The sequence below is a fragment of the Tasmannia lanceolata genome, unplaced genomic scaffold (assembly GCF_043159265.1).
Source record: "Tasmannia lanceolata isolate RefF3 unplaced genomic scaffold, GAP_Taslan_0.1 ptg000002l, whole genome shotgun sequence".
Lineage (NCBI taxonomy): Eukaryota > Viridiplantae > Streptophyta > Magnoliopsida > Canellales > Winteraceae > Tasmannia > Tasmannia lanceolata.
The window spans coordinates 44,484,393-44,510,480 of record NW_027518679.1 but is presented as its reverse complement, the minus strand read 5'-3'; the positions used below and the strand labels follow the sequence as shown (position 1 = coordinate 44,510,480).

Below are 26,088 nucleotides of genomic sequence, written 5' to 3'. Positions count from 1 at the left end.
TGGATGCTGAGATGGCGACACTTCATTCAAATAAAACATGGCAGTTGGTTTCTCTTCCCTCTGGGGCACAGCCTGTTCGATGATGATGGGTCTTTGGTATTAAATACCTCCCTGATGGGACGATTGAGCGTCTCAAAACACGTTTCGTGGCCAAACGGCCCAGTTCGGTTCAGTTTTTCTAGGCATTGGTTCAATCACGATTAAGACTTTTACCGAACCAGTTCGATTGACGGTTTTTTAGTTTTAATCCGAAAATGAACCGACCCGATGAGAAACTGTAGACACCCCATTTTGGCCACCCCATGTAGACTCCAATTTTTGCGCCCCCGCACACACGCACACACCCCCCCCCCCCCCCCCGGCCCCAAACTCAAAATTGCACCTCCTTTCTTTTGTCTTCTTATTAGAGGGCATTTTTACCATTTGGGGTGGTCTAGGGGTAATTCTATCATTGTAGTCACCCTACGGGTATCAACCTTAGATATAAATGCAACATAAAAGCCTCATTTGAGGGAGGATTTTTTTTTTTTTTTTGAGCTAGGGTTAGAGGAGAAAGCTACAGATTGCGGAGAGAGGAGAGGGTTGGAGTGTGAGAGAGAACGAGCAGAAGAGAAAGCTAAGAGTTGAGGGAGACAGAATAGAAAGAAGAGAAGGGAATGAGGGGAGTGACCTCATCTCTGGTGGCCTCCATTGATTCCGGCGGCCTCCACCAAATCCGGAAAAGAAACAGTGAACCGAACCGGTCAAAATCGGTTCGGTTTGGTTCGATTATATCGACCATCGGTTCGGTTACAGTATGGATTTTCTCCAAACCGATGGGATCGATTCGGTTCAAAAAACCTCCCTAAACCGAATCAGACCAAACCGTGTGCAGCCCTAGTCACTTCTTCCAAACAAAGGAGACATGTTGGATAATCCAGGATGATAATACAGGAGTTTAGTTGGGAAGCTAATTTATTTGACAATTACTCGTCTTGATATCTCATTTGATGTAGGAGTGGTCAGTCAATTTATGAATTCTTCTCGTACATCTCATTGGAAGGCAGTAGTTTAGATCATAATGTACTTCAAGGGTACCCAAGAAAAGGGTTGTGCTTAAGGAAAAATGGTAACGAAAGAGTAGAGGGATACACTGATGCAGATAAGGTAGGGTCTCTTGCAGACAGGAGATCTACAACTGGTTATTGTACCTTCGTTGATGGTAATATGGTAACTTGGAGAAATAAGAAGCAAGACAATGTATCCAAATCCAGTGCAGAAGAAGATTACATGGCTATGTCATATACGAGTAGAGAACTATATTGCATACGCCCCTTGCTCTCCGAGATTGGATTCTCATCTTCAGAGCCAGCACTGTTATACTGTGATATCAAGTCTGCGATTCATATTCCCAACAACCCAGTCTTTCATGACGAACCAAACACATTGAGGTAGATTGCCATTTAATTCGTCAGAGAATTTAAAGAGGAGAAATATGCACTATGTTCGCTCAATCATCATCAAACCAGCTTGCAGATGTGTTCACTAAACCATTAGGGACGTGTTCGCTAAACCATTAGGTCCTGCCAAATTAAAGGATGCTTGTAACAAGCTAGGAATGTATGATAAATACGTTCCAGCTTGAAGGGGAGTGTTAAATGTATTGACGCCACTTAAAGGGCATTTTAGACTTTTTTATTATATTAATATATGTCTGTATATATGAGAAAAGGGTTCCTACGCTCGAGCGTAGATAGCTTATTTGCGCCCAAGTGCTGGAAACAGGAGTAGGGCCACATTGGGGGGTGATTCTAAGCATTCATTTGACAGGCCCCATCATGGATGGGGGTGTACCAAAAATCAGCTCCATTGGACCATCTTAGGGTGTCCATTTGTGGGGGAGAAAATGGACAGATACTGTTTGTCCACAAATCTGCCCATTTTTCACCCCACAAATGGACACCCTATGGTGATCCAATGGAGCAGATTTTTGGTGGACAGCCTATCCATGAAAAGGCCCAGCAAATGAATGCTTTGGATCCCCCCCCCCCAATGTGGCCCACCCCTGTTCTGCACTCGAGCGCAGATAAGCTTATCTGCACTCGAGTGCAGAAACCCTTCTCTCTCTCTCTCTCTCTCTCTCTCTCTCTCTCTCTCTCTCTGTGTGTGTGTGTGTGTGTGTGTGTGTGTGTATATATATATATATATATATATATATATATATATATATATATGAGAGAGAACATTTCATACACACTTGTGTAGGTAAGTTACCTACACACTAGCTTAAAATACAGTGGGGGGCCACATTGTTTGGGTGATCCAAACCATTCATTTGAATGGTCCTCACATAGATAGGGTGTCCACAAAAAATCAGATTCATAGGATCATCCCAACCATTCAAACTATGGAGGCAAAAAATGGACTAATTTGTGAAGGTTTATACACGTCCATTTTACCTCCACAAATCGTAGGGTTGGGATGATCCTATGGATCTGATTTTTTGTGGACACCCTATCTCTGTGAGGACCATTCAAATGAATGGTTTGGATCACCCAAACAATGTGGGCCCCCACTGTATTTTAAGCTACTGTGTAGGTAACTTACCTACACAAGTGTGTAGGAAATGTTCTCTCTCTCTCTCTCTCTCTCTCTCTCTCTCTATATATATATATATATATAGAGAGAGAGAGAGAGAGAAAACATTTCCTACACACTTGTGTAGGTATATATTGAATTGTGGGAGGTGTGTACGTGTGTACGCAAGTTACTGTGCACAACTCTCCCACGCCATTCTCTAACTCTAACTCTCACTCATTCTCTGTCTCTCACTCATTCTCTGTCTCTCACTTCTCTGTCACTCTCTCATCAACTCTCTCTTTCCCTGTACACCGTATCGCCATCTAACAACTTTCAAGTTGGATTTTTCCATAAGCCATTTCATTTAAATATATATTGGGATTTGCTAGGGTCCATCGCAAAAGGCATTTCACAGCTCGCCTGTCGCATGTCAGACCAGCCACCTCGTGAATGAAGACAAGTGCTTTTGTCCCCATTCACGATGTGGGTGGTCTGACATGCGACAGCCCAGCCGTGAAATGCCTCTTGTGATGGACGCTAGCAATTCCTATATATATATATATATATATATATATATATATATATATATATATATATATATATATATATATATATAGAGAGAGAGAGAGAGAGAGAGAGGAAAGTGTTGGTGAGCTTAAGCGCCCAATCACATTGGGGCCTACTTTGTTAGGATGATCCAAAGCATTCATTTGAAAGGCCCTTACATAGATGGGGTGTGTACCAAAAATCAGCTCCATAGGATCATCCTAACCCATCCATTTGTGGAGGTCAAAATGGACAGACATTATTTGTCCACAAATTGCCCATTTTTGTCCTCCACAAATGGAGGGGTTAGGATGATCCTATGGAGCTGATTTTTGGTACACACCCTATCTATGATAGGGCCTTGCAAATGAATGGTTTGGATCACCACAGAAAATGTGGGACCCATGTGATCGGGGCGCTTAAGCTCACCATAAGTTTGGTGAGCTTAAGCTCACCAACACTTTCCTCATATATATATATATATATATATAAAGGGAAATGATATATGCCCCAAGTGTTTCGATAAACATGCGCTCCACTTGTTTGTCGTGTAGTATTTAAAGAGCTTTTTGAAAACCGTAATATCCTCTGAAATCCCTTTAAATACTACACGACAAATAAGTGGAGCGCTTGTTTATCGAAACACCTTGGTGCAGATATGATTTCCCTATATATGATTTCCCTATATATATATATATATATATATATATATATATAGAGAGAGAGAGAGAGAGAGAGGAAATGAAGTATGTGCAGCTGCACAGATAAGCTATTTGTGCATGACTCACAAACCATAGTGGGGGCCACAATTTTTGGGGGATCCAAAGCATTCATTTGGAAGGCCCTTCCATGGATAGGGTGTGTACCAAAAATCAGCCCTATAGGATCATCCTAACCCATTCAAAGTTGGAGGGGAAAATGGACAAACACTATTTCTGCCCATTTTTTCCCTCACAAATGGCAGGGTTAGGATGATCCGAAAGGGCTGATTTTTGGTACACACCCTATACATGGAAGGGCCTTCCAAATGAATGCTTTGGATCCCCCCAAAAATGTGGCCCCCACTATGGTTTGTAAGCCACGCACAGATAGCTTATCTGTGCAGCTGCACATACTTCATTTCCTCATATATATACACACATATATATATATATATATGAGGAAAAGGATTGTACACTCGAGCATACCAAGCATATGGTACGCTCAAGTGCCTCAATCACATGGGTCCCACATTTTTTGTGGTGATCCAAAGCATTCATTTGAAAGGCCTTATTATAAATAGGGTGTGTACCAAAAGTGGAGGGCAAAAATGAGCAGATTTGTGGTCTGTCCATTTTGCCCTCCACAAATGGATCGGTTAGGATTATCCTATGGACTATGGAGCTGATTTTTGGTACACACCCTATCTATGATAGGGCCTTTCAAACGAATGCTTTGGATCATCCTAACAAAGTGGGCCCATATGTGATTGGGCACTCGAGCGTACCATAAGCTTGGTACGCTCGAGCGTACAATCCTTTTCCTCTCTCTCTCTCTCTCTCTCTCTCTCTCTCTCTCTCTCTCTCTCTCTCTCTCTCTATATATATATATATATATATATATATATATATATATATATATATATATATGAGGAAATGGTTCCTGCAAACGTGTGCAGGTAAGCTACCTGCACACGTTTGCAAAAACAGTGTGGGGGCAACTTTTTTTGGGGGATCAAAACCATTCATTTGGAAGGCCCTTCCATGGATAAGGTGTGGCCCAAAAATCAGCCCCATTGGATTGTCCTGACGCAATCAAAGGTGGGCGGGGGGGGGGAGGGGGGGGGAATGGACAGACACTGTGTGTCCATGTTTCTGCCATTTTTCCGCTCCACAAATGGCAGGTTTAGGATGATCCAATGGGGCTGATTTTTGGGCCACACCCTATCCATGGAAGGGCATTCCAAATGAATGCTTCGGACCCCCAAAAAATGTGGGCCCCCACCCTGTTTTTGCAAACGTGTGCAAGTAAGCTTACCTGCACACGTTTGCAGGAACCTCTCTCTCTCTCTCTCTCTCTCTCTCTCTCTCTCTCTCTCTCTCTCTATATATATATATATATATATATATGTGTGTGTGTGTGTGTGTGTGTGTGTGTGGGAAAACTGTTTGTGCACTCGAGTGCACAAGACAGGGTGGGCCCACATTTTTGTGTTGATCCAAACCATTCATTTGAAATGCCCTTACGTACATAGGGTGTCCACAAAAAATCAGATCCTATGGATCATCCTAACCGCTCCAAAAGTGGAGGGAAAAAATGGGGAGATTTGTGGACAAACAGTGTATGTCCATATTTCCCTCCACTTTTGGATGGGTTAGGATGATCCTATGGATCTAAGTTTTGGTACACACCTATCTATGGGAGGGCCTTCCAAATGAATGCTTTGGATCACCCTAAAAAAATGTGGGACCCATGTGTTTGTGGCACTCGAGCTCATATAAGCTAGTTGAGCTCCAGCTCACAAACAGTTTTCCTATATATGAGGAAATGGTTTGTGAGCAGCTGCTCAGATAAGTTTATCTGAGCATAGCTCACAAACCATAGGGGGGGCACATTTTAGGGGTGATCCTAAGCATTCATTTGGAAGGCCCCATCATGGATGGGGTGTGTACCAAAAATCTGCTCCATTTGATCATCCTAACCCTTCCATTTGTGGAGGGGGAAAATGGGCAGATTTGCGGACAAACGGTATCTGTCCATTTTTCCCTCCACAAATGGGCACCCTAAGATGATGCAATGGAGCTTATTTTTGGTACACACCCCATCCATGATGGGGCCTTCCAAATGAATGCTTAGGATCACCCTAAAATGTGGGCCCCCCTATGGTTTGTGAGCTCTGCTCAGATAAGCTTATCTGAGCAGCTGCTCACAAACCATATATATATATATACACACACACACACATATATATATGTGTCTAATTGAAATTTTGAAATGTAATGTGTTTATACCGAACAATCTCAATGTAATAATCATAACCATACGGACCATGTGCAGTCTCCAAGTTTCAATGTTATGGATGGCTATCTCAATAAAAGGTGAATTTGTAAAGTAGTCTCGAAAAAAATAATTGTTGTTCTTATGCCCGTTAGCAATAAATTAACGTAAAAAACAGCTAATATTGGAAAACAAAACAAGTTCACGAGCTTAGACCGTGTAGCCTAATGTGTGCATACAGGAAACAATCACCAATTTAGAGTCGTTCTCTAACTGGAGATATTAAGAATTTCCAAAAACCATAAAATAAGCAAAGAACCTATAAACATATGAGGAAACATGTACTCATCTGTCAGCAGCATACAAAATAAAATGAGGAAAAAGATTGTTAGAAAAAGAAAGTGTTAGAAACTTACCAACTTCTCCGAAAGCTTAAGCTGTTGGAGAAGGGCAGTATTTAATCTTTTATACTTTAACAGTCCCCCTCATGTGTGGCCCACTTGGCAAACAAGTGGCACATGTGGTCCCACCTTGGGCTGACCATTGCATGTGGATTTTTATTTTATTTTTGACAACGGGGAGGTTTAAACTCAAGACCTTTGGCTCTGATACCATGTTAGAAACTTACCGACTTCTCCAAAAGCTTAAACTGTTGGAGAAGGGCAGTATTTAATCTTTTATACTATAACAGAAAGTCAGAAAGGGACAAGCAAAACTGAGCAATGGAAAGAGAACCAGCATGCATACCTGGGGTTCTTCCAAGGGGTGCTTCAGAATCAAATGTGAGGACATTGAAGATGTGTCCCATGTGGTACTATGAACAACTGAATTTTGTACATTGAAATTATATTGGCTCACCCCAGATTCTCTGTTTGGACGTGAAAAATCACGTGCATTTAGCAACGAACTAGATGATGAGAATGGTAAGTAGGGTGGACGGTTCCCATCAATTGCATTTTGGAGGAGCAGACCAAATGGAAGTGGCCAGATTGAGGCAATAGCATGAGGGAGTGGAACGCAGACAACTTCACCTATACATAATAGAATAAATCAACACGTCAATTTTGGGCAAAAGAAATTCATGGTTTAAGAAACACTCTTCTAACACAGCCACACAGGTGCTTTTCCACAATACCAGGAATCATAACACGAAAAGAAACAACAATTACAAATAAACACTACTTAAAAGATCTATGTAAATCCAATATGAAAGAAAAAGAATCAAACCAGTGGTTACAAGTAATCCAAACTGAATCAACTCTCATTAAAAGATGAAAAAAAAAAAAAAAATCTCGGCCCGCTCCTTTCTTAATGAAATTATCCTGCCATTTCAAAAAAAAAAAAACAGGAAAAAAAAGTTAACTAAGTATTAGTCCACTCACCAGATGTGTTGTAGATTGTCAAATTGTCGATTTGTAAAATACAAAGAAAAGGCTCTGATATAGAATCCATACGACACCAGCAAGCCTGCAATTTGTGCCCAAACTCATAAACACAAGAACATATGAAAGCAAGAGAATCGGTACGAATTTCCTCAGGAATTCAAGTCCAGACTGCGGGAACTGAAAGAGCAAAGGACATCTAATAGACAATGTAGCTAGAAGTAAGAAAATAAACAACCAAAACTAGTGTGCATACTCATTAACAAACAGGGCTACACCTGCTCTAATATGGAGCAATGAAAAAGGATAATGAAAAATGAAATGAACTCACTAAAAGCATTCACTACAAGATCAAGCATGTTGCTCAAAAACTAGAAAACCATTACAAGGACTAGCCAACAGACATGGAAGTACGATTGAGTAAAAACTAGAAAACCATTACAAGGACTAGCTAACAGACATGGAAGTACTATTTTCTATTCCTTCGCAGCTTTTTCTATTTTTCCTAGTGCCCTAATGCACTAGATTGCCATTCTATTATCCCTTTTTACTTTTCTCTCGTTCGCGGCTTCGTATTTGTTCCTTATGGATGCCTTATTGTGCTTTACTCCATGTGTCTGTTCTCATCGGAGCCGCATTTAGCGTGTTCCTCCTCATTTAGTTTGTCCCTCTTTTCATTTGTCTTTGTTTTATGAGCCACATAATCAAGTTGTCATTTATCTCTTCTTGTTTGTCGTTATGGAACCTGTTATTGAGAATCCATTTACCGGTGGACCCATGGGGTCTGTGCGACACCCTATCCTTCGGCTTCTTCTTCTGTCTCTATGGATGGTTCATTCCCACAAATAACCACTATCAAATTAGATGGGACAAACTATGTGACTTGACAGGTTGCAGTCGAGACTTATCTCGTTGCTCGTGGAAAGGCCCACATCATTCATCGTGATCCTTCTCCTACTACCGATCCTACCTATGATAGGTGGGAACGGGAGGATGCCCTAGTCCGTACACTACTTTTGCAAAGTATGGCCTCTCATATTGCTGGTCCCTTGATGCTTCTTCCTACATCGAAGCAGGTCAGGGATCAGACTACCCTTCTTTATTCTGGTGTGGCCAACATCAGCCGTATCTGCTCCACGTACTCTGAGTGGATACGATTTCGCCGTGGAGATATGTCTATTGCTGCCCACTACAGTCAGTTCGTAGCCCTCTGCCAGCAGCTTGATGTATTTATGCCTCTCACGTCTGATCTTACTGTTGTTGCTCGCCAGAGGGACCAGACGCGTGTGATTCATTACCTTAAGAGTAAGGGTCCCGAGTACACACATCTTCATCAACAGATTATTAGATCTGGATCCATTCCTTCACTCACGGAGGTCTGTTCCCGTGTTCAGCAGTGCTCTCCTGGTGACTTCTCAGTAGCAGTATATGTTGATGGCTCGGCTTTAGCAGCATATGATAGCGGTTCTTGTTCGAGCCGTGGTGGTGCCTCCTTTAGTCATGGACGTGGCCGTGGACGCCGTGTTGGTCGTCACCTTGGTGGCGGCCGAGGACGCTCCTTTTGTACCCATTGTCAGAGAGAGGCCCACCATGTTGATATTTTTTTCAGCTCCATCTTGAGCTTCGACCTCCACGCTCAGCCCATATCACTGTCGTCGGTCTACTTGATACTTTTGTTCCATCTGGCTAGGCTCCTACACCTGCTACGGATACACTGACAATTTCATGGACTGATTATGATGAGTTTCAGCGTCTTCGCTTAAGCAATCGTCCAGCCACTGCGAGTTTTGCCCAGATAGGTAGTTCTCCGGCATCCTTACTCAGTAGCTCCAGCTCCTGGATCATTGATTCCGGGGCCTTCGAACCATCTCACTGGTAATTCCTCTTCTTTTAGCTCTTTTTGCCATTTTCCCTCTGATTCCCACTCGGTCACTCTCGCCGATGGGACATCCACCCCTATCTCGGGTATTAGTACTCTTTCGCCCCATTATGGGCTTACTTTATCTTTTGTTTTGTGTGTGCCCGAATCCCCTTTTACTCTCATTTCTGTTAGTCAGCTTACAAAACATTTAAATTGTTGTCTCATTCTATCCGTCTTAATGTGTCTTTCAGGATCTCTCGACAGGGACGATGATTGGCTCGGGCCGTGAGCATGATGGACTCTACCACTTAGACAGTAGCCCACATCGTCATATTCTGTGGAGCTATACTGATTCTTACTTGTGGCATTGTCGCTTAGGCCACCCTTCTCTAGAGAAGCTTCGCCAGTCGTCAGCTGTGTCGTCTACAATTCAGCCTTTTGATTACAAGTCTTGTGAACTCGGGAAGCACCTTCGTGTGTCTTTTCCCTCTGGAGTCGTTACTCGTTAGTCATGTTATGAGTCATTTTGCTTTAGTACATTCAGATGTATGGAATCCTTCACGGATTATGTCACATTCTGGTTACTGATATTTTATTGTGTTAGTGGATGACTAGTAAAATATGCACGTGCACCGCATGTGCCACTAAGGTATTTTACAATTTGTTTATTTCAATATTTATTAATGAATTAGTATAACTTTTTAAAAATATTGTTCAATATTACTACGTAATTATTGTTAATTTCAGAAGAAATTATATATTAGAATAATCAAAGAAATGGCAACATGATCAATTAGTAGAAGAAACAGGGAAAAAATTTCTTTGAAAGAACAAATAAACTTCTCAGATTTATTGGAGGAAGAAATAAATGTTGTGGGGTGGCATGGATCGAATGTTTGCCTGAAACTGAGTTTTTCCAGAGGCTCCCTTCAATTCATGACAGCATTCTTCTTGAAAGAAAGGGGATATTTTTTTGCAAGGAGGAGAAAGTGTTTGAGAGGCAGAGAGATAAGACTGTAAACGTATCATATACATATCACAAACCTAAGCAAATCTGCATCAAGTTTCGAATCTGTAAAAAATCAAATCATAATGATAGTTCCAGCAGAACCTAATTCTATCATTTCAGCAACCTATCAACATGCAATTCTCCAATTGCCAGCTTCCACCACCGAACAAGATACCGAACAAGATCTCGCTATCTAGCGGTTTCTAAGAACCAAAGAACAAAAAGCATGATAAAAATCTCCAAACCCTATTTCAAAACATCAGCAGAACACGCACAACTCTTCCCGAAGCTTTTGATCCATCGGAGAGACTGGGCTCTTAGTAACAATTTTACCTACTGAGATTGATAAAAATAAAATGTAAATCAATTTAGAATAGATATTATACAGTCTATACGGATTTTCTTTTTCTTTTGAAAACCATAGGCACCTAATCGGGATTTCCGACTGAGAAATAAAAATATATATAGAAATAAGAATTCCCACAAATAACATGGCAAATGGCAGGGACATTGCAACAGTGAAATGGCGAAAGTACCCTAGACAAATCCGACTTAGTGAAATGGCAGGAACATTGCAGCATTGAAGGCAAGAGCCCCGTGCAATGCACGGGCCGACAAAGAATTGTACATACCACATCATAGGTTGATCCAAACCGTCCATGTGATGGAACACAACATAAATAGGTTCTGCCCGTAAAATCATTTCCATAGGCTGATCCTAGCCCTCCAATCTATAGAGGTTTCCAAAATTGTTGTTCCTCTTAAGGTGCCCGGAATTCGTCAATATTTTTACAGGTGTCCTGCATTCGTAATATCAAACTTTCCGTAATTTGACCCTCACATAGTGAATAAGGAAAAGTAGTTTTTTCGTCATCGTTAGGGGTGTAACTCGGGTCGGGTTGAGGCCAACCTAAGGAACCCATTTTTCCAACCCAACCCGACCCGACCCGACCCGGTGTCCAACCCGGCTGGGTTCAACCCGACCCAACCCGATTTCCAATTCGGGCTGGGTTGGGTCGGGTTGACCCAATTTGATATGGTACCAATTGTTGACCACCTCAACTCAAGCCGGGTTGTTTTGGATTTTAGGAACCAATAGTGAGTCACCAATAATCAGTTTCTAACTCACAATCGGTTCTCAAAATCCAAATCAAACAGGGACTAACAATTAACAAAGGGAAATGTTATCCGCAGTACTATATTTTGATGATCACAGTCCTCACTTGATTAAAGTATGGTATGGCCCGCACCATAGGATTATCCAAACCGTCCATTGTGGACTGTGGAGACTATTTCAATGTTGAAAAAGAAAAACACATATACAGAACTTCTTCAGATGGAACCCAAATTCGGGTTTCGGGTCGGGTCGGGTTGCCCAACAACCCAACCCGATTTCCAATTCGGGTTGATTTTTCCCAACCCAACCCAACCCGATTTGCAAAAATCTTAACCCGACCCGACCCAAATTCGGGTTGAACCCGACCCGCATGGGAATATCCAAGAACATCAATGGTTTCAAATTATATATAGTGCTAATGTCCTCACTGCCATATTTTATAATGGCACTACTCACCGTATTTTGATGATCACACTCCTCACTTTGTTAAAATGAACGGTATGGCCCGTACCATAGGATGATCCAAACCTCCATTAGATGGGCCACTGCCTAAATAGGTTGTGCCCTAAAAATAATTTTCATAAGTTGATCCTAACCCTCCGATCTATAGAGGGTTATAGGTTGATCCAAACCGTCCATGTGATGGAACACAACATCATTCGGTTGTGGCCATAAAATCATTTACATAGGCTGATCGTAGCCCTCCAATCGATAGAGGTTTCCATAATTGTTGTTCCTCTTCAGGTGCTCGGCATCCGTCAATATTTTGTAACTTGTCTCGAATGCGTCATCTAAGGTAGTTTTTTCGTCATTGTCATATGTCTATACCTCTTTTTGGTAGTTTTTTTCGTAATTGTCATAGACAGGTACCATATGTCGGTACTTTTCGTATGCAATTAACGATTGTACCCTCAAATCATTTCTCATTCCGAGAAACTTCTAGCATCAAAATGACTTAAATGCCCCCAGCTAATAGGATACAGTAGGACGTTTTTCTAAAAGAAGGGCATGGAATTATCATATGTAATTATTTTTTGGGAACAATCAATTTATACTGTGGCCCATTAAATGGACGGTTTGGATCATCCTATGATACAAGGCGTAGATTCTTTTGAAAAATACTTGATTGTACGGACTTACACCATAGGTTGTATGCCAAAAATCATTTCCATAGGATGATCCCAACACAGTTGCGGGGTTTCCAAATTATGTCATTTATCTATAGATTGTAGGGATGCGATCATCATTTCAGAATGATCAAATGGACGGTTTGGATCATCCTATGGTGTAGGCGGTAAAATATTCACTCCAATTTTTGATAGGTAAGTTGGGGTTTTGTGGGGACCCCTACCGAGTTATTAAAAAATAGTTCCCTACATGGGCTTACACCATATATATTGTAACAAGAATTTTGTGACAAAGCTTGCAAACCAAAAACATATTTCTTACACTCCGTATTAAAAAAAAGTATTGTATAACTTACACCATAGGATGATCCAAACCGTCCAATTGATGATCCAAACCGTCCAATTGATGGGCCACATCGTAAATAGGATGTTCCCAAAAAATACATTTCCATGCGATGATCCTAGCCATGCAGTCTATAGAGGAACGACATATTTAGGAAACATTTATTGATTGGAGGGTTGTAATTATCCTATGGAAATGAATTTTGGCACACAACCTACTTACATTGTGGCCCATCAAATGGACGGTTTGGATCATCCTAAGATGTAAGCCATACAGTGCTTTTTGAAGAACCATACTCACTGTAAGGACTTACACTATATATAAAAACTCTCATAATCACATCATTTCCCTCTAAATCATGGGGAAACGGGTCAAACTTGCCGGGTCAAAGTGACGCGAGAAATTTTACGGGTCATTGGGCTTGGCCCAGCACCCGGCCCGCGGGTCAATTGGTTTTTTGACGTATGTTTTTAAGATTTTTTTTTATAGGGATTTGCTAGCCACCTTTGCCGAGCGCACTTTTCTGCTTGTTCGTCCATCCGTTGCTGCGAAGTACGGTTTGTGCAAAGGTGGCTAGCAATATATAATAGCAATAAATAATAATCAAGCGCGGGTACTAAGTTTTAAATGAAAAATTACAGGAAAATAGAAGCAAAGCAGAAAAATTATGAAAAATTACCGAACGAGGGTACTAAAATATGACAATTACGGCCAAAACTACAAATAAAATTGAAAATTTATGACAATTACGAACAAAAAAGGCAAAAAAGGGGACAGCTGGCGTCTTTTTTTTAACTCTTGTGGAAGGGCATATGAGAAGCGGAAATGAAGTAAAAGTAGTAGTGAAAAAGGACATACTTGGGAGTTTTATGGAAATTAAGGCGGGACGCATAAGGAAATAGCAGGAAAGACGAAGACGATTTTTGAGGGATTTTCCCTTTTAGTAGTAAAGGATTATTCTCGTGTTACTTGGTTATACTTGCTTAAGGATTGATCTCGGGTTTTTCATGTAGGGCTAGCAATTTCACCCGTAAATACGGGGATGCGGGGCGGGGATTCCCCTATTTGGTCGGGGACGGGGACGGGGACGGGGACGGGGACGGGGACTTAAAAAATTCCCCGGAGCGGAGACGGGGCAGGGATGGGGATGAGGATGGCTCTGGGCCCGCCCCGCCCCGACCCGCCCCGATTTAATACCTTGTATTATGTTATTATCAATACATAATTTGTATTACCAACAGAATTAATATTTTTAAAATTCCAAATACACCCTTTGGCCTTTGGTTTTTACTGTGCAGGGCGGGGATGGGGATTAGATATTCCCAGTGGGGCGGGGATGGGGATTCCCCACCATCCCCGAGGCAAGGACGGGAAATTTTTCTTGAGGCGGGGAAGGGGAATGCAACATCCGGCTCCGCCCCGCCCCATTGCCAACCCTATTTTCATGTTTTTCGCACTTTTTATGCAGAGATTGCTAACCAATACAATTGTAGCATTAAATGCAACGCTAGGGATAATTTCTTAACCGAGTTTCAAGATTTCTTATCCTCTCGTGGTATTGTGCATCAGTCTTCCTGCACACATACTTCACAACAAAATGGTGTGGCTAAGCGCAAGCTATGCTACCTTCTCGATATCACTCTCTCTATGCTTTTTCAAATGCAAGTTCCTACGTCTTATTGGAGTGATGATGTACTCACTACCTATTTCTTGGCTAATCTCTTTCATCCTCCGTTCTGGATGGCTCTACCCCTTTTTTTCGTTCTTCATCCTACGGATGAGCACTTTCCTCTGAATCTGCGAGTGTTCATATGTGTCTGTTTTGTCCATAATCTATCTCCATGTGCTGATAAATTGGATCCTACGGCAGAGAAATGTGTATTTCTGGGATACTCTCATATCCAAAAAGGCTATCATTGTTATAGCCCACGGTTGAGAGGCATGTTTGTTTCAGCCGATATCACCTTCTTAGAGTCGGAGCCGTTCTTTCCTCCCTCTCCAGGGGATGCTTATGTCATTTCAGCGCCGCTGCTTCCTCTTCCTATCCATGTTCTTCACGATCCTGTTGATCATTCTAGTCCTCCTACTACAAAAGCACCGTGTCATCCACCGCATGTTACTAAGGTCTACCAACGACGAGCGAAAGAGAAGGCATCTGATGTCATGCCTGAGCAGGTTTCCTCCCAGACAGAGATCACGGCTACTGCCACTGAGGTGCCCCATTGTTTCTAGCCCCGTTACTTCAGTTGATTCAATAGACTTCAGTTGATTCACCTATTGCATCTCGTACGAGATCTCGTCAGACTGATCATCCTATTTCTTCAGTTGTTTCTCAGGAGCATCACGCCCCTTGTTTTCGTAGTTTTGTCTCTTCCTTGTCTTCTGTCTCTTTGCCTAGGAATGTCCAAGAGGCACTAGCTCACCCTGGTTGCTGTGCTGCTATGGATGCTGAAATGAAGGCCCTTCAATCTAACCATACATGGGATTTGGTTCCGCTTCCTTTTGGAGCTCAGGCTGTTGGTTTTCGTTGGGTATTTACCATCAAACACTTGCCAGATGGAACTATTGAGCGACTTAAAGCGCCTTGTCGCTAAGGGCTACACCAGACATATGGCCTTAACTACACAGAGAACTTTTCACCAGTGGCCAAAATTTCCTCTGTCGGAGTTTTTATCTCCCTCGCTGTCAATCGAGGCTGGCCAATGTATTAGCTGGATGTCAAAAATGCCTTTCTTTATGGGCAGTTGACTGAGGAGGTGTATATAGAGCAACCTCTTGGGTATGTTGCTCAGGGGGAGATGTCCTCCTCAATTTGCAGACTCTATAAGTCCTTGTATGGACTAAAACAATCTCCAAGAGCATAGCTTGGCCGCTTTAGTGATGCGATCATCAGATTTGGTATGCGACAGTGTCCAGTGGATCACTCAGTGTATAGTTGTTGTTCTGATGCAGGGCATATTCTACTCATTGTTTATATAGACGATATCATTATTATAGGGTGTGATACAGCTGGCATACATAGGTTGAAAGTGTTCCTACGAAAAGAGTTTGCTACAAAGGATCTTGGACACCTTCGATACTTTCTGGTGATTGAGGTTGCATACTCTGGTACTAGTTTATCTCTCTCAGAGAGGAAATATATTCTAGATTTATTGGAGGAGACTGGTTTCACAGGGATGAAACCAGCGACTGTACCTATGGACCCTAATACTAAACGTATGGCAGAAGGAGATTTGATGGATGAACCTGGTTGATATCGCCGACTAGTAGGGAAGCTTATCTACCTCACTGTTACTTGCCCAGACATTTCGTATGCAATTGGTGTGGTTAGTCAGTTTATGAGCACCACGCACTTCTCACTGGGCAGCAATAGTTCAGATCCTCCATTATCTAAAGGGGGCACCAGGGAAAGGTCTTCTGTTCAAGAAACATGGACATAGTCGAGTAGAAGGATTTTGTCATGGAGATTGGGAAGGATCTCCAGCAGATAGGAGATCCACCACAGGCTATTGTACCTTCGTTGGAGGCAACCTTGTATTGTGGAAAAGTAAAAAGCAAGATATAGTTTCTAAGTCTACTGTAAAGGCAGAGTATCGAGCTATGTCTCACTCGAGTGGACTTCTCTGGCTACGATCTCTCCTATCTGAGATTGGGTTTCCATCATCATCTCCAGCACAGCTATATTGTGATAATAAAGCTGCCATCTACATTGCTACCCTAAGAAGCACGGGTACTCTCTGGAGGACCACGTACCCGTGTCGAGTGCGTATCGGGTGCGGGTGCTCTTGGGTACTCTTCGGATGCGTACCGGGTATCAACCAAACAACTTAGAAGTAATATTAGATTTTGTTGAAGTAATATTGTTCTTCAATTAAATTGTTTGAATTCTTTAACAAAATATTTAATTTTTTTATTTTTATAAATATATAAAAATATATATTATATTCAACGTACCCCCAACATACCTGTATGGTTGTATCCTATTTTTTTTAAATCAAGTATCCACGTACTCGTATCATGTCGTACCCGCACCCCGTACCTGTATCCGTGCTTCATTGTTGCTACCAATCCCGTGTTTCATGAGAGGACCAAGCATATCAAGGTAGACTGTCATTTTATTCGCTAAAGGATACAGAGAGGCGAAGTTCAATTTGCTTTCACTCGATCTGTAGATCAGCTAGAGGATGTATTTACCAAGTCCTTGAGCAAAGCTACACTCAATGACATTTGTAAAAAGCTAGGAATGTATAATATCTACATTCCAGCTTAAGAGGGGTGTTAGATATATATATATGTAATAAGACTGCGGGCAATATAGTCATTATACTTGTCTTTATATTATAAATATCATAGTGTGGGGGAGAAAGTCTCCAACTCTTCTTATTCTCTCATTTCCACTCTAACAGTACCGAAATGTTTTCGTGATTTTACAAGATTTCGGCGGAGATTTCGTATTGAAACCAAAATTTAAAACCTTGGTTTTATCTCATTGGTGGCCTCATAGGGCCAACCACTTAAGAAATCCCACCTTTTATTATAAAAGCCCTTAGAGAGCCCTAAATAAGGTTGATTATTTTCGTGGATGAAGCAACGCCCCCCCCCCCCCCCTCCTCTTCTCTTTTCCCTATTCTCCTCCCCTTTCGTCTTCCTTTCTCTCTTTTCCTCCTCTTCTCTTCCTTCTAACTTTCCTTCGCTTCTCTTTTCTCTCCATGTTGTTTTTCTTTTCATTGTTGTCGGCCAGCAATCAATCCACAACCTGCAAAGCACCTCATAAAGGACCAACTCACACTTGCCCAAACACACCATCATTCTTCCTTTTTCATTTAATCTCACGAAAGAGAAACACGTTTATCCAATCACAACTGAACAAACAGAGCCCTCATTAAGGAAAGAATTGAAGAAAAAGGAAAAGTGATAGGAGAAAAGAGGAGAGGTTGAATAGAAGAGAGAAAGGTCATGTGGTTTGAAAGACAGAGCTTACACCCGTCACAACTTTTCTCCCTCTATGTATTCAAAAGATATCATGAATTGTCAAGAATACCACTCATAAGTGAAAATAAAATAAAGAGACTAAACCACAATTATACAGGCTAACAACCATGATACATATAATGAAAATAAAATTCAACAAGCATAAGCTATGTTGACAGAGCCAAACAATTCAAGTGAAGCAAAGGAAAAGGAGACCGCTATATGATTGCAACATCGTGGTCCTCTTGTTAGAATTGTGTATTAATGGTTTATATAAACTACCCTTCATTAAGGATATTTTAGTCGTTTGGCTATTGTTTATGCATAAGACAATGCAGTAACTTTGTGAAGCTTAATGAAAGAATACATATTTCTCTCCTCCATACAAATGCCTCTCTCCCTTCATCAGTCTTACACTATATTCATATTATATGATTAAAGATCCCTTTACATGGTACAAAGCTAAAGTACCAAGCATATAGAGCTTGGATCGTATGCTAGAAAGAAGTACAACTTTTTCTTTCCTAAGATCTCTTTGATTCTGACTTTCCTCCTCCATCTTGGCTTTTTTTCAAACGCTCATCCACTTCATTCATATCCCTGTCCTCATTTCTCCATTTTTCACCCTAAAATAATCCCAAATACTCAAAATCTTAGTTCTCAAATCGCTTTCTTCACATCTTCAACATTTTTCGAACAGGTAAAACATTAAAAGGAAGAAACATAAAAAAAGTGACCAAAAGCCAACAAAGAAAAGAGGAAGAGAAAAAAGAAAAGAAACAACAACATTACAAGTTTTGCATCCTGTGCCAAACCAAAAAACCTATACATGTAACTTCTAAATATCAAGAGAAACAGCCCTAGAAATCCCTTCACGGTGACTTTGGTGTGAATGAACACTCCACAAAACTAGAAAGAATATCATTTCATTCCTCCAAAGAATATCCTTTCATCCCCCCAAAATAACTCCCTAATCTCTAAGAGGATGGAAAGCTTCTTTGAAGCATCTCATGGAATTGAGGGGGTGTCCATCAATCCAAACCTTAAGGGTTCTAATCGATGCTAGCAGCTATATATACACCATGTTGCCATAACTTATGCCTCAATTGCATGACTACTACCACAAGGTCTTGTACATGCCAAAATAATCCTTCCATTAGAATATGAGATGGTCCCTCGCATGTTGGCTTTTAGATTTCAGCATTATCAGCAAGGGAGATGATGGGGACATTCCATGACCAAATCCAAGCAAAGAAATCATCCGCAAATGCTTCAGAAGGATTTAGATGGATGTGGGGTCCATCAGGGATTGAGATCAATTCAATTCTCCCAAAAATAACCCATGAGGGTATTTTAATTTTAGCAATTTTGCTCAGTGGACTTTGGTACAATTGGTACACTCGGGAGTTTAAATCTCTTTACAAAAATTTAGAGGTTTCGAAACTTTTCCATAGGGTTTTATTTAAGTTTTAATTGATTTTAGTGTTAGTAAGTAAATGAGTCTTGAAGTTAGTTTCCTGTTTAAAGTTAAAGTCTTTTAGAAAGTTATAATAGAGTTCTTGTTTCTATTTAGTAGATTCAATAAAGTAGGATATTTTCTTTATTGTAATTAGAATAGTTAGTGAGTTATTTTAGAAAGCCTAGCATTAGAAGTTGTTTACGAGACGAGCCCATGCCATACTATCATGATCGTGAATGTTCTCTAAGATAAGATCAAACTAAAAGATATTCAATTCAACAAGAAAATAATGAACCATAAAAGAGCAAGCATGAGTGTTATCCATGACTAAACCCAAATAACAAACTTGTGGCAAAGAATAAGACTTAATTAACTTTCTGATGGTAAGCAATGGTAAGCAACAAGCCGAGTCCACAAAACAATTTTCAAAGGAAAGATATCAAATTGTATTATCAGTATTAGAAAATTCAAACTAAATGTAAATAATGCACAGCATATGAAGTCGGACTACCATAATGATTGAACAGCTTGTGGTGTATCTTCTATGTACTCGGGAACCTGTGCTCCATATCATCCTGTGACAAACGAGATGCAGGTAAATGCAACCATAATATAATAAAAAACAAATAACAGAGCCAATCAAATGGAGAAGTGGGTTGAAAATAATGAAGCCTATCCAATGTGCCTAGCAGATTTACGATGGTGATGAATGAATATTAACTAAGACCATTCATTGGTAGGATTGCGGTGGCTTACTGGAACAAAATCCCCATTTACAGCTCGAACATGTCTGCATATCTCCAACGTCTACGGGAAGTATTGGAGATCCTGCGAAAGGAAATCTATCTACTGATCTTAAGAAGTGCATTTTGATGACTTCTAAGGTTATCATTTCAGGTTATAATCTGTAGGGTAAAGGAATCAAGCAGGACGAAGCAAAAGTGCAAGCTATAGAAAAGTGTCCAACCCCTAGTAACATACATGAGTACGATCTTTCCGAGAGGAGTTAGTACTTAGTACCATTATAGCTTCTATTACTAATTTGTTGAAGTTGGGAGCTTTTGAATGGACACCTAAAGCTCAAAAGACTTTTGAGGAGATCAAGGTGTGCTTCCGAGTGCATCAAGTCTAATCCTACCCGACTATGACAAATTGAATGAACTTGATTGTAATGGCTCTCGCATTGGTATTGGTTCTATCCTAAGCCAAAATCAAGCGGGTTATTTTAGTGAGAAATTAAGTGGTATTATACTTAATTGCTCTACTTAAGATTTGGAGCTATATGTCATTGTTAGGGCTTTGAACTTTTGGAGGCGTTATTTGATAGATTGAGAGTTTGACTACATTCGAATCATGAGGCTCTAAAATATTTGAATTGGCAACATTAATTAAACACAGGACATGCCAAATGGGTTAATTATTTGCAAGAGTTTGCTTTTTCTTTTTCTTTTTGAAAGATGAAATTTTATGAATGAGCAGAGTAAATCCCATGACCGGGGTGGTCAGTTACAAACAAAAAAGGAAGGGAAAAGAGAAATATAAGGATAGAAAAATACCACAAATAGATAAAATGGATAGTGCTAGTTGTGGAAATCTACATCTCAATTGGCCTGATCTAATAATTGGATCGTCTCCCTGCTCAGCCCTAAACAGACTATAGCATCTGCTACACAGACCGCCAAGTATGAATGATCACTACAATATGTCCCTCCACTTTGTCCCGAATGTCCTCAATTCCATCCATAAATCTCCACAGATAACTACTGTCCTCTCTTAGCCATATGACAACATTGAGGGACTCTCACTCGATGATCAACTTCTGAAACAAAGCTTGGTCCAGAAGTTTTACACCATAAAGGATCCCACGCACCTCAGCCTCATTAGAATCTTTGAACCTAGTGGGCCAGAGAAAGCCCAAATAGTGCCTGCCGATCGCAGAAGGCTGCCAATACTTGCCAGTTGGGGTTACCACTACTCAAGCCATCAAAATTTAGCTTCACTTTCCCTAGAGGGGGTTGTTCTCACATGGACTACTCGCCTTCCTTGTAGCAGCGGCTCAATCTAGTCTCCTCCCAAGATCTGCAAAAAGAGAACATCAAGACTCCTCTACAACAAAAGAGGTTTGATGCCCATCAAACTACCATCGAGAAAGTCTGCCTCTGAATATTGCTAGCAATCCTTGAGGTGCCTTTGAAGACTCTCCCGTTTATTCTTTCAAAACCAACCAAAGGACTGCAAAAAAAAAAAAAGACTCCAAAGAATCTTACCTCTGAAGGATCACAGGGTAAGAGCTCAAGACTCCATGTATCCCTCAATGTGGCAAGGGAGAACCGAACTAACACCAAAAAGGTCAAAGATGAAGAACCAAGAGTGCACAGGAAACCTACAATGAAGTAATAGATGATCAACATACACTACAGCTGCCAAGCATAACACACAGTGAATGACAATAATCTTGTCTCTAAGGAGCAAATGGTCAACTATAAGGATCATATTACTGCAAGCTATCCAACATAAAACTAACACTCGAGTCGGGGCTTGAAATCTCCAGATTTTACGAACCGTGGAAGGAAAGCTATTGGGAGCCAGATGCTATGTTTCAAAACGCAGATGCAGGTCAAAACACAGCCAAAGTAAATCCCAGTCAACTCGGCATGACATGATCGAGTACTTGGTTGACGTAGCTGAGTACTCAGTTGACACGGCAAAAAGGTAAAAGGGAGTCAACTCAGGGGGAGTCTGCGATGACACAAGGGAGTGGGAGTTTCGAAACTATGGCCAGATGCATGAGAAATGAACGTACCGTGAAGGATCCTCCGGACATCAATATCAAGACCCTTTTGTCCACGCCCTCCCTCTTAACGTAAATTGATTTGATTTTGACTAATAGATTCGCAACGGAGGCAATTTTCCAATCGAAAAAAATCCTTTAGAAGCCTGTGTTCTAGTCCACAGCACCATTATTTCTGTGAAAGGTATCAGCTACACTGTTTTCTCTGACTGAGGCGACACGATAAAGCGAAGGGAACTCATCCTTTAAAGGTCTATTGCCACACCAAGTGTCAGGCCATAATTTAATATCATCCCCAACACCCCACTTTGAATTGAATCCCCTTCTGAAATGAGAGCTTTATTTTCATAATGTCCCTCCAAATTGGTTTTGCCCGTTAACCCTATATCCATCAGTGCGGTCCCACCCATCAAGCATAGATGTTTGACCAAGTCTTTGATCAAGTAAAGAAGAAGACTGGAATATGATCAAATTTGTAGAAGTTTCATTGAATTTTGTCTTAGAATCATTGTACCTAGTAACTAGTCGTACTACTCATCTGGCAATTCCTCCAATTCGGTGGTGTTGTATTAGGTTTTCAATGTGCCATTATAACTGGAAGTTTATGTGTTAAAGCAGGTCTCTTGAGCTGATTTAGTTTCTAATTTGAATTGCAATTTCATTTTCAAGAAGATTGGGACTGAAACTTCCTATAAGAACCGTGATTTAGAAGGAAGCATTTAAGAACTCGCCCGAGGCCAAATTATGTTAATTCGGCTAATCAGTGTGTGACCGGACGAGTTTTTTATTCACTGTGGCTAGTCGGAGAGGTTTTTCCTGTATGTCATAACCAAGTCGACTTAGGAAAATTGAGCTTAACCAAATGAGCGCTGAAACGTTGTCTATAACAATGGGTTCACATATTTGAGATTTAAGCCTACAATTATCGAGAAACAGAAGAATTTCCTTTTCCTTCACGTTTGGTTGAATTTTCTCAGTGTTTGCTTTGATTTTCCTCAACCTGTCCATCAATTAGACAATGTCTTCTACCAAGGGTTAGCGTCAAATTACGTTAATTTCCACACATAAAGAGCTGGCACCTTTAAACTTACTTCCCAGCCATTTCTTTACAAAACTATCCAAACTAATGCCATCGAACAAGCGCAAAATACGCAAATAGATAATTTGTTCCAGAAGAAGCGAAATTAAGGATCATAAGAATTGAAATGAAAATCTATCCAAACTAATGCTATCGAACAAGCACAAAACAGGCAAATAGATTATAATTTGTTCCGGAAGAAGAAAAATCAAAGATCATATGATGTGAGGAGGAAATGTATTCAAACTAATGCTATCGAACAAGCACAAGATAGATGATAATTTGTTCCAGAATAAGCAGAATTAAAGATAATATGATGTGAACGGGAAATCTATTCAAACCAATGCTGCAAAATAGGCAAATAGATAATAATTTGTTCAAGAAGAATCGAAATTAAAGATCATATGACGTGAATTGGAAATCCATTCAAACTAAGCAAGTGAACAAGCGCAAAATAAGCAAATAGATAATAATTTGTTCCAGAAGAAGCGAAATTAAAGATCATATGACGTGAAGTGGAAATCTATCCAAACTAACACTATCGAACAATCACAAAATAGGCAAATAAATAATAATGTGTTCCAGACGAAGCAAAATTAAAGATCATATGATGTGAAGTGGAAATCTATTCAAACTAATGCTATCGAACGAGCGCAAAATAGGCAAAAAGATAATAATTTGTTCTAGAAGATGATCAATTTTGAAGAGAAGATTTTCACTAATCTTTGCGCTTTCCTCTTCTAATCTACCACCAAGATGATCCAACGATGAGATCTCAACCTAATCCAACAGTGAGATCTCACATGATCTAACAAAAGAAAAGAAATTAAAGATAATAGGATGTGAAGCGGAGATGTATCCAAATTCATGCTATTGAACAAGCACAAAAATAGGCAAATAGAAAATTTGATCCAGAAGAAGCAAAATTAAAGTTTTTTTTTTTAAAGGTGAAGCAAAATTAAAGATAACACGATTTGAAGTGGAAATCTATTCAAAAATTGCTAGCGAACAAGTGCAAAATAGGCAAATAGCCAATAATTTGTTCCAGAAGAAGCAAAATTAAAGATCATATGAAGTGAAGTGGAAATCTATCCCAAACTAATGCTATCAAACAAGCACAAAATAGGCAAATAGATAAAAATTTGTTCCAGAAGAAATGAAATTAAAGATCGTATGATGTGAAATGGAAAGCTATCCCAAACTAATGCTATCCAACAAGCGCAAAATAGGCAATTTTTTTTTCCCGAACCGGACGCAAAATAAGCAAAGAGATAATAATTTGTACCAGAAGAAGCAAAATTAAAGATCATATGATGTGAATTGGAAATCTATCCAAACTAATGCTGTCGAAATTAAAGATCACATGATGCAAATCGGAAATCTATCCCGACTAATGCTATCGAACAAGCACCAGATAGGCAAATAGGTAATAATTTGTTCCAGAAATAGCGAAATCAAAATCATATGATGTGAGGTGAGGTGAAAATGTTACCGATTTCCTCTAATGAAGAGCTCGTGATCACTGCGATCACATGAATCAGAGGCCGAGGGACCGAACTCTGAAGTATCTTCTCTTTCGCGAGTAATCTTTGGATCGAAGAGGAAATACTCATACTGTTCTAGGGTTTTTTCTGCGGGCTTTCCATCCAAAGCTTCAGCGATCAAACCAAAGGGCTTAAACTCGCCTAATACTGTAAGAGGGCGATTTCCTATCTGCATTTTTGGAACGATTAGAGGAAATATAGGACGGTGATTGAAGAAGCGAGGAAGAGAGCGAGAGAGCTTCACAAGGCTGCCGCTTGAACTCCCGCCATTTCTCACACTTTGTTTTTTAGGACGTAGAGAACGTAAAACCCTAAAAGAGGTCTCTTTCTCTTTTTTTTAATAGTGGGGATAAATTCGCCCCTGAAAATTACCCATTCTCCCCCCTTAAACGGTGAGCAACCGGTAATCTTACCAAGTGGACGGTTTGGATCATCCTAAATACTTGACTCTATATAAAAACTCTAGGTTTAGTTGTTGGGCCCCGATGTAAATAGATTATCTCCATCGGTCCATCCCAACCCTCTGATCTGGGTTCAGACAAAACTACCCCGCCATGTAGAAATACAAAGTGACCGAAAGGTTAGGGTCTCCCTACGGAGATGATTTTCAGCATATAATTGATTTATGTTGGGGCCCACAACTGAATGGCATAGATCTTTCGAACAAAGGTGGCCCTACTCTCAACTCAACTGAACTCAACAAAGCCTTTGTCCCAAACTAGTTGGGGTCTCTGTAAAAAGGGTGGGCCAGTGCACAAGGGCTAGATGTACGCAGCCTTACCCCTGCTTTGCAGAGAGGTTGTTTCCTTAAATATAAAGTAGGCCCTACTCTCTATTTAAAAAAATATAATGCATATTTATTAGAAATTTCTTGGGCAAACGGTTCATTTGTAGGGGCCCCGTGTATGAACGGTTTGGATCTTCCAACGAGGTGGACCCATGTGAACTTAAAAAAAAACACTTTCGGATGGGGTCAGCAAGTAGATGACCGCATTTTTTTTTTAAATACAGTGTGGTCTACCTTGATCAAAGATATAAGCCATTAAATTGTTGGGCCCGTGTTCTTGTTGAGATAGAGAGACATCCCATATCCGGAATTTCTATGTGAGCCAAGGCTATTTTCGTAAAAAACCGTAGAAGAGCTGGAGAGAGAGAGAGATTCTTTCTATCTTAAGGGATTTGCTAGCATCCATCGCAAAAGGCATTTCGCTGATGGTCTGTTGCATGTCAGAGCAGCCACCAAGGCTCACTTTTCAGCATATTTTGTCCTTATCCATGAGGTGGCTGCTCTGACATACAACAGATCATTCGCAAAATGCCTGAGA

At 40.5% G+C, this 26,088-nt stretch overlaps 1 protein-coding gene across 3 annotated transcripts in view; it reads right to left on the bottom strand.

Annotated features, from left to right (window-relative positions):
* Window positions 1-25,056, bottom strand: part of EMB2771 (E3 ubiquitin ligase) — a 112,839-nt gene extending 87,783 nt beyond the window's left edge. For 2 of the 3 annotated variants that reach the window (XM_077376910.1, XM_077376913.1), the window contains exons 1-4: window positions 24,712-25,056; window positions 19,862-19,925; window positions 7,464-7,548; window positions 6,829-7,112 (exon numbers count right to left, since the gene is read on the bottom strand). In XM_077376910.1, coding sequence (XP_077233025.1) covers window positions 6,829-7,112; window positions 7,464-7,548; window positions 19,862-19,925; window positions 24,712-24,938 — 660 coding nt within the window. In that variant the 5' untranslated portion in view covers window positions 24,939-25,056. Of the gene's footprint in view, window positions 1-6,828; window positions 7,113-7,463; window positions 7,549-19,861; window positions 19,926-20,906; window positions 21,430-21,617; window positions 21,734-24,711 lie in introns of those variants that run through there. The other variant, XM_077376911.1, reaches the window with a different exon arrangement.
* Between the last annotated feature and the right edge of the window lie 1,032 nt (window positions 25,057-26,088).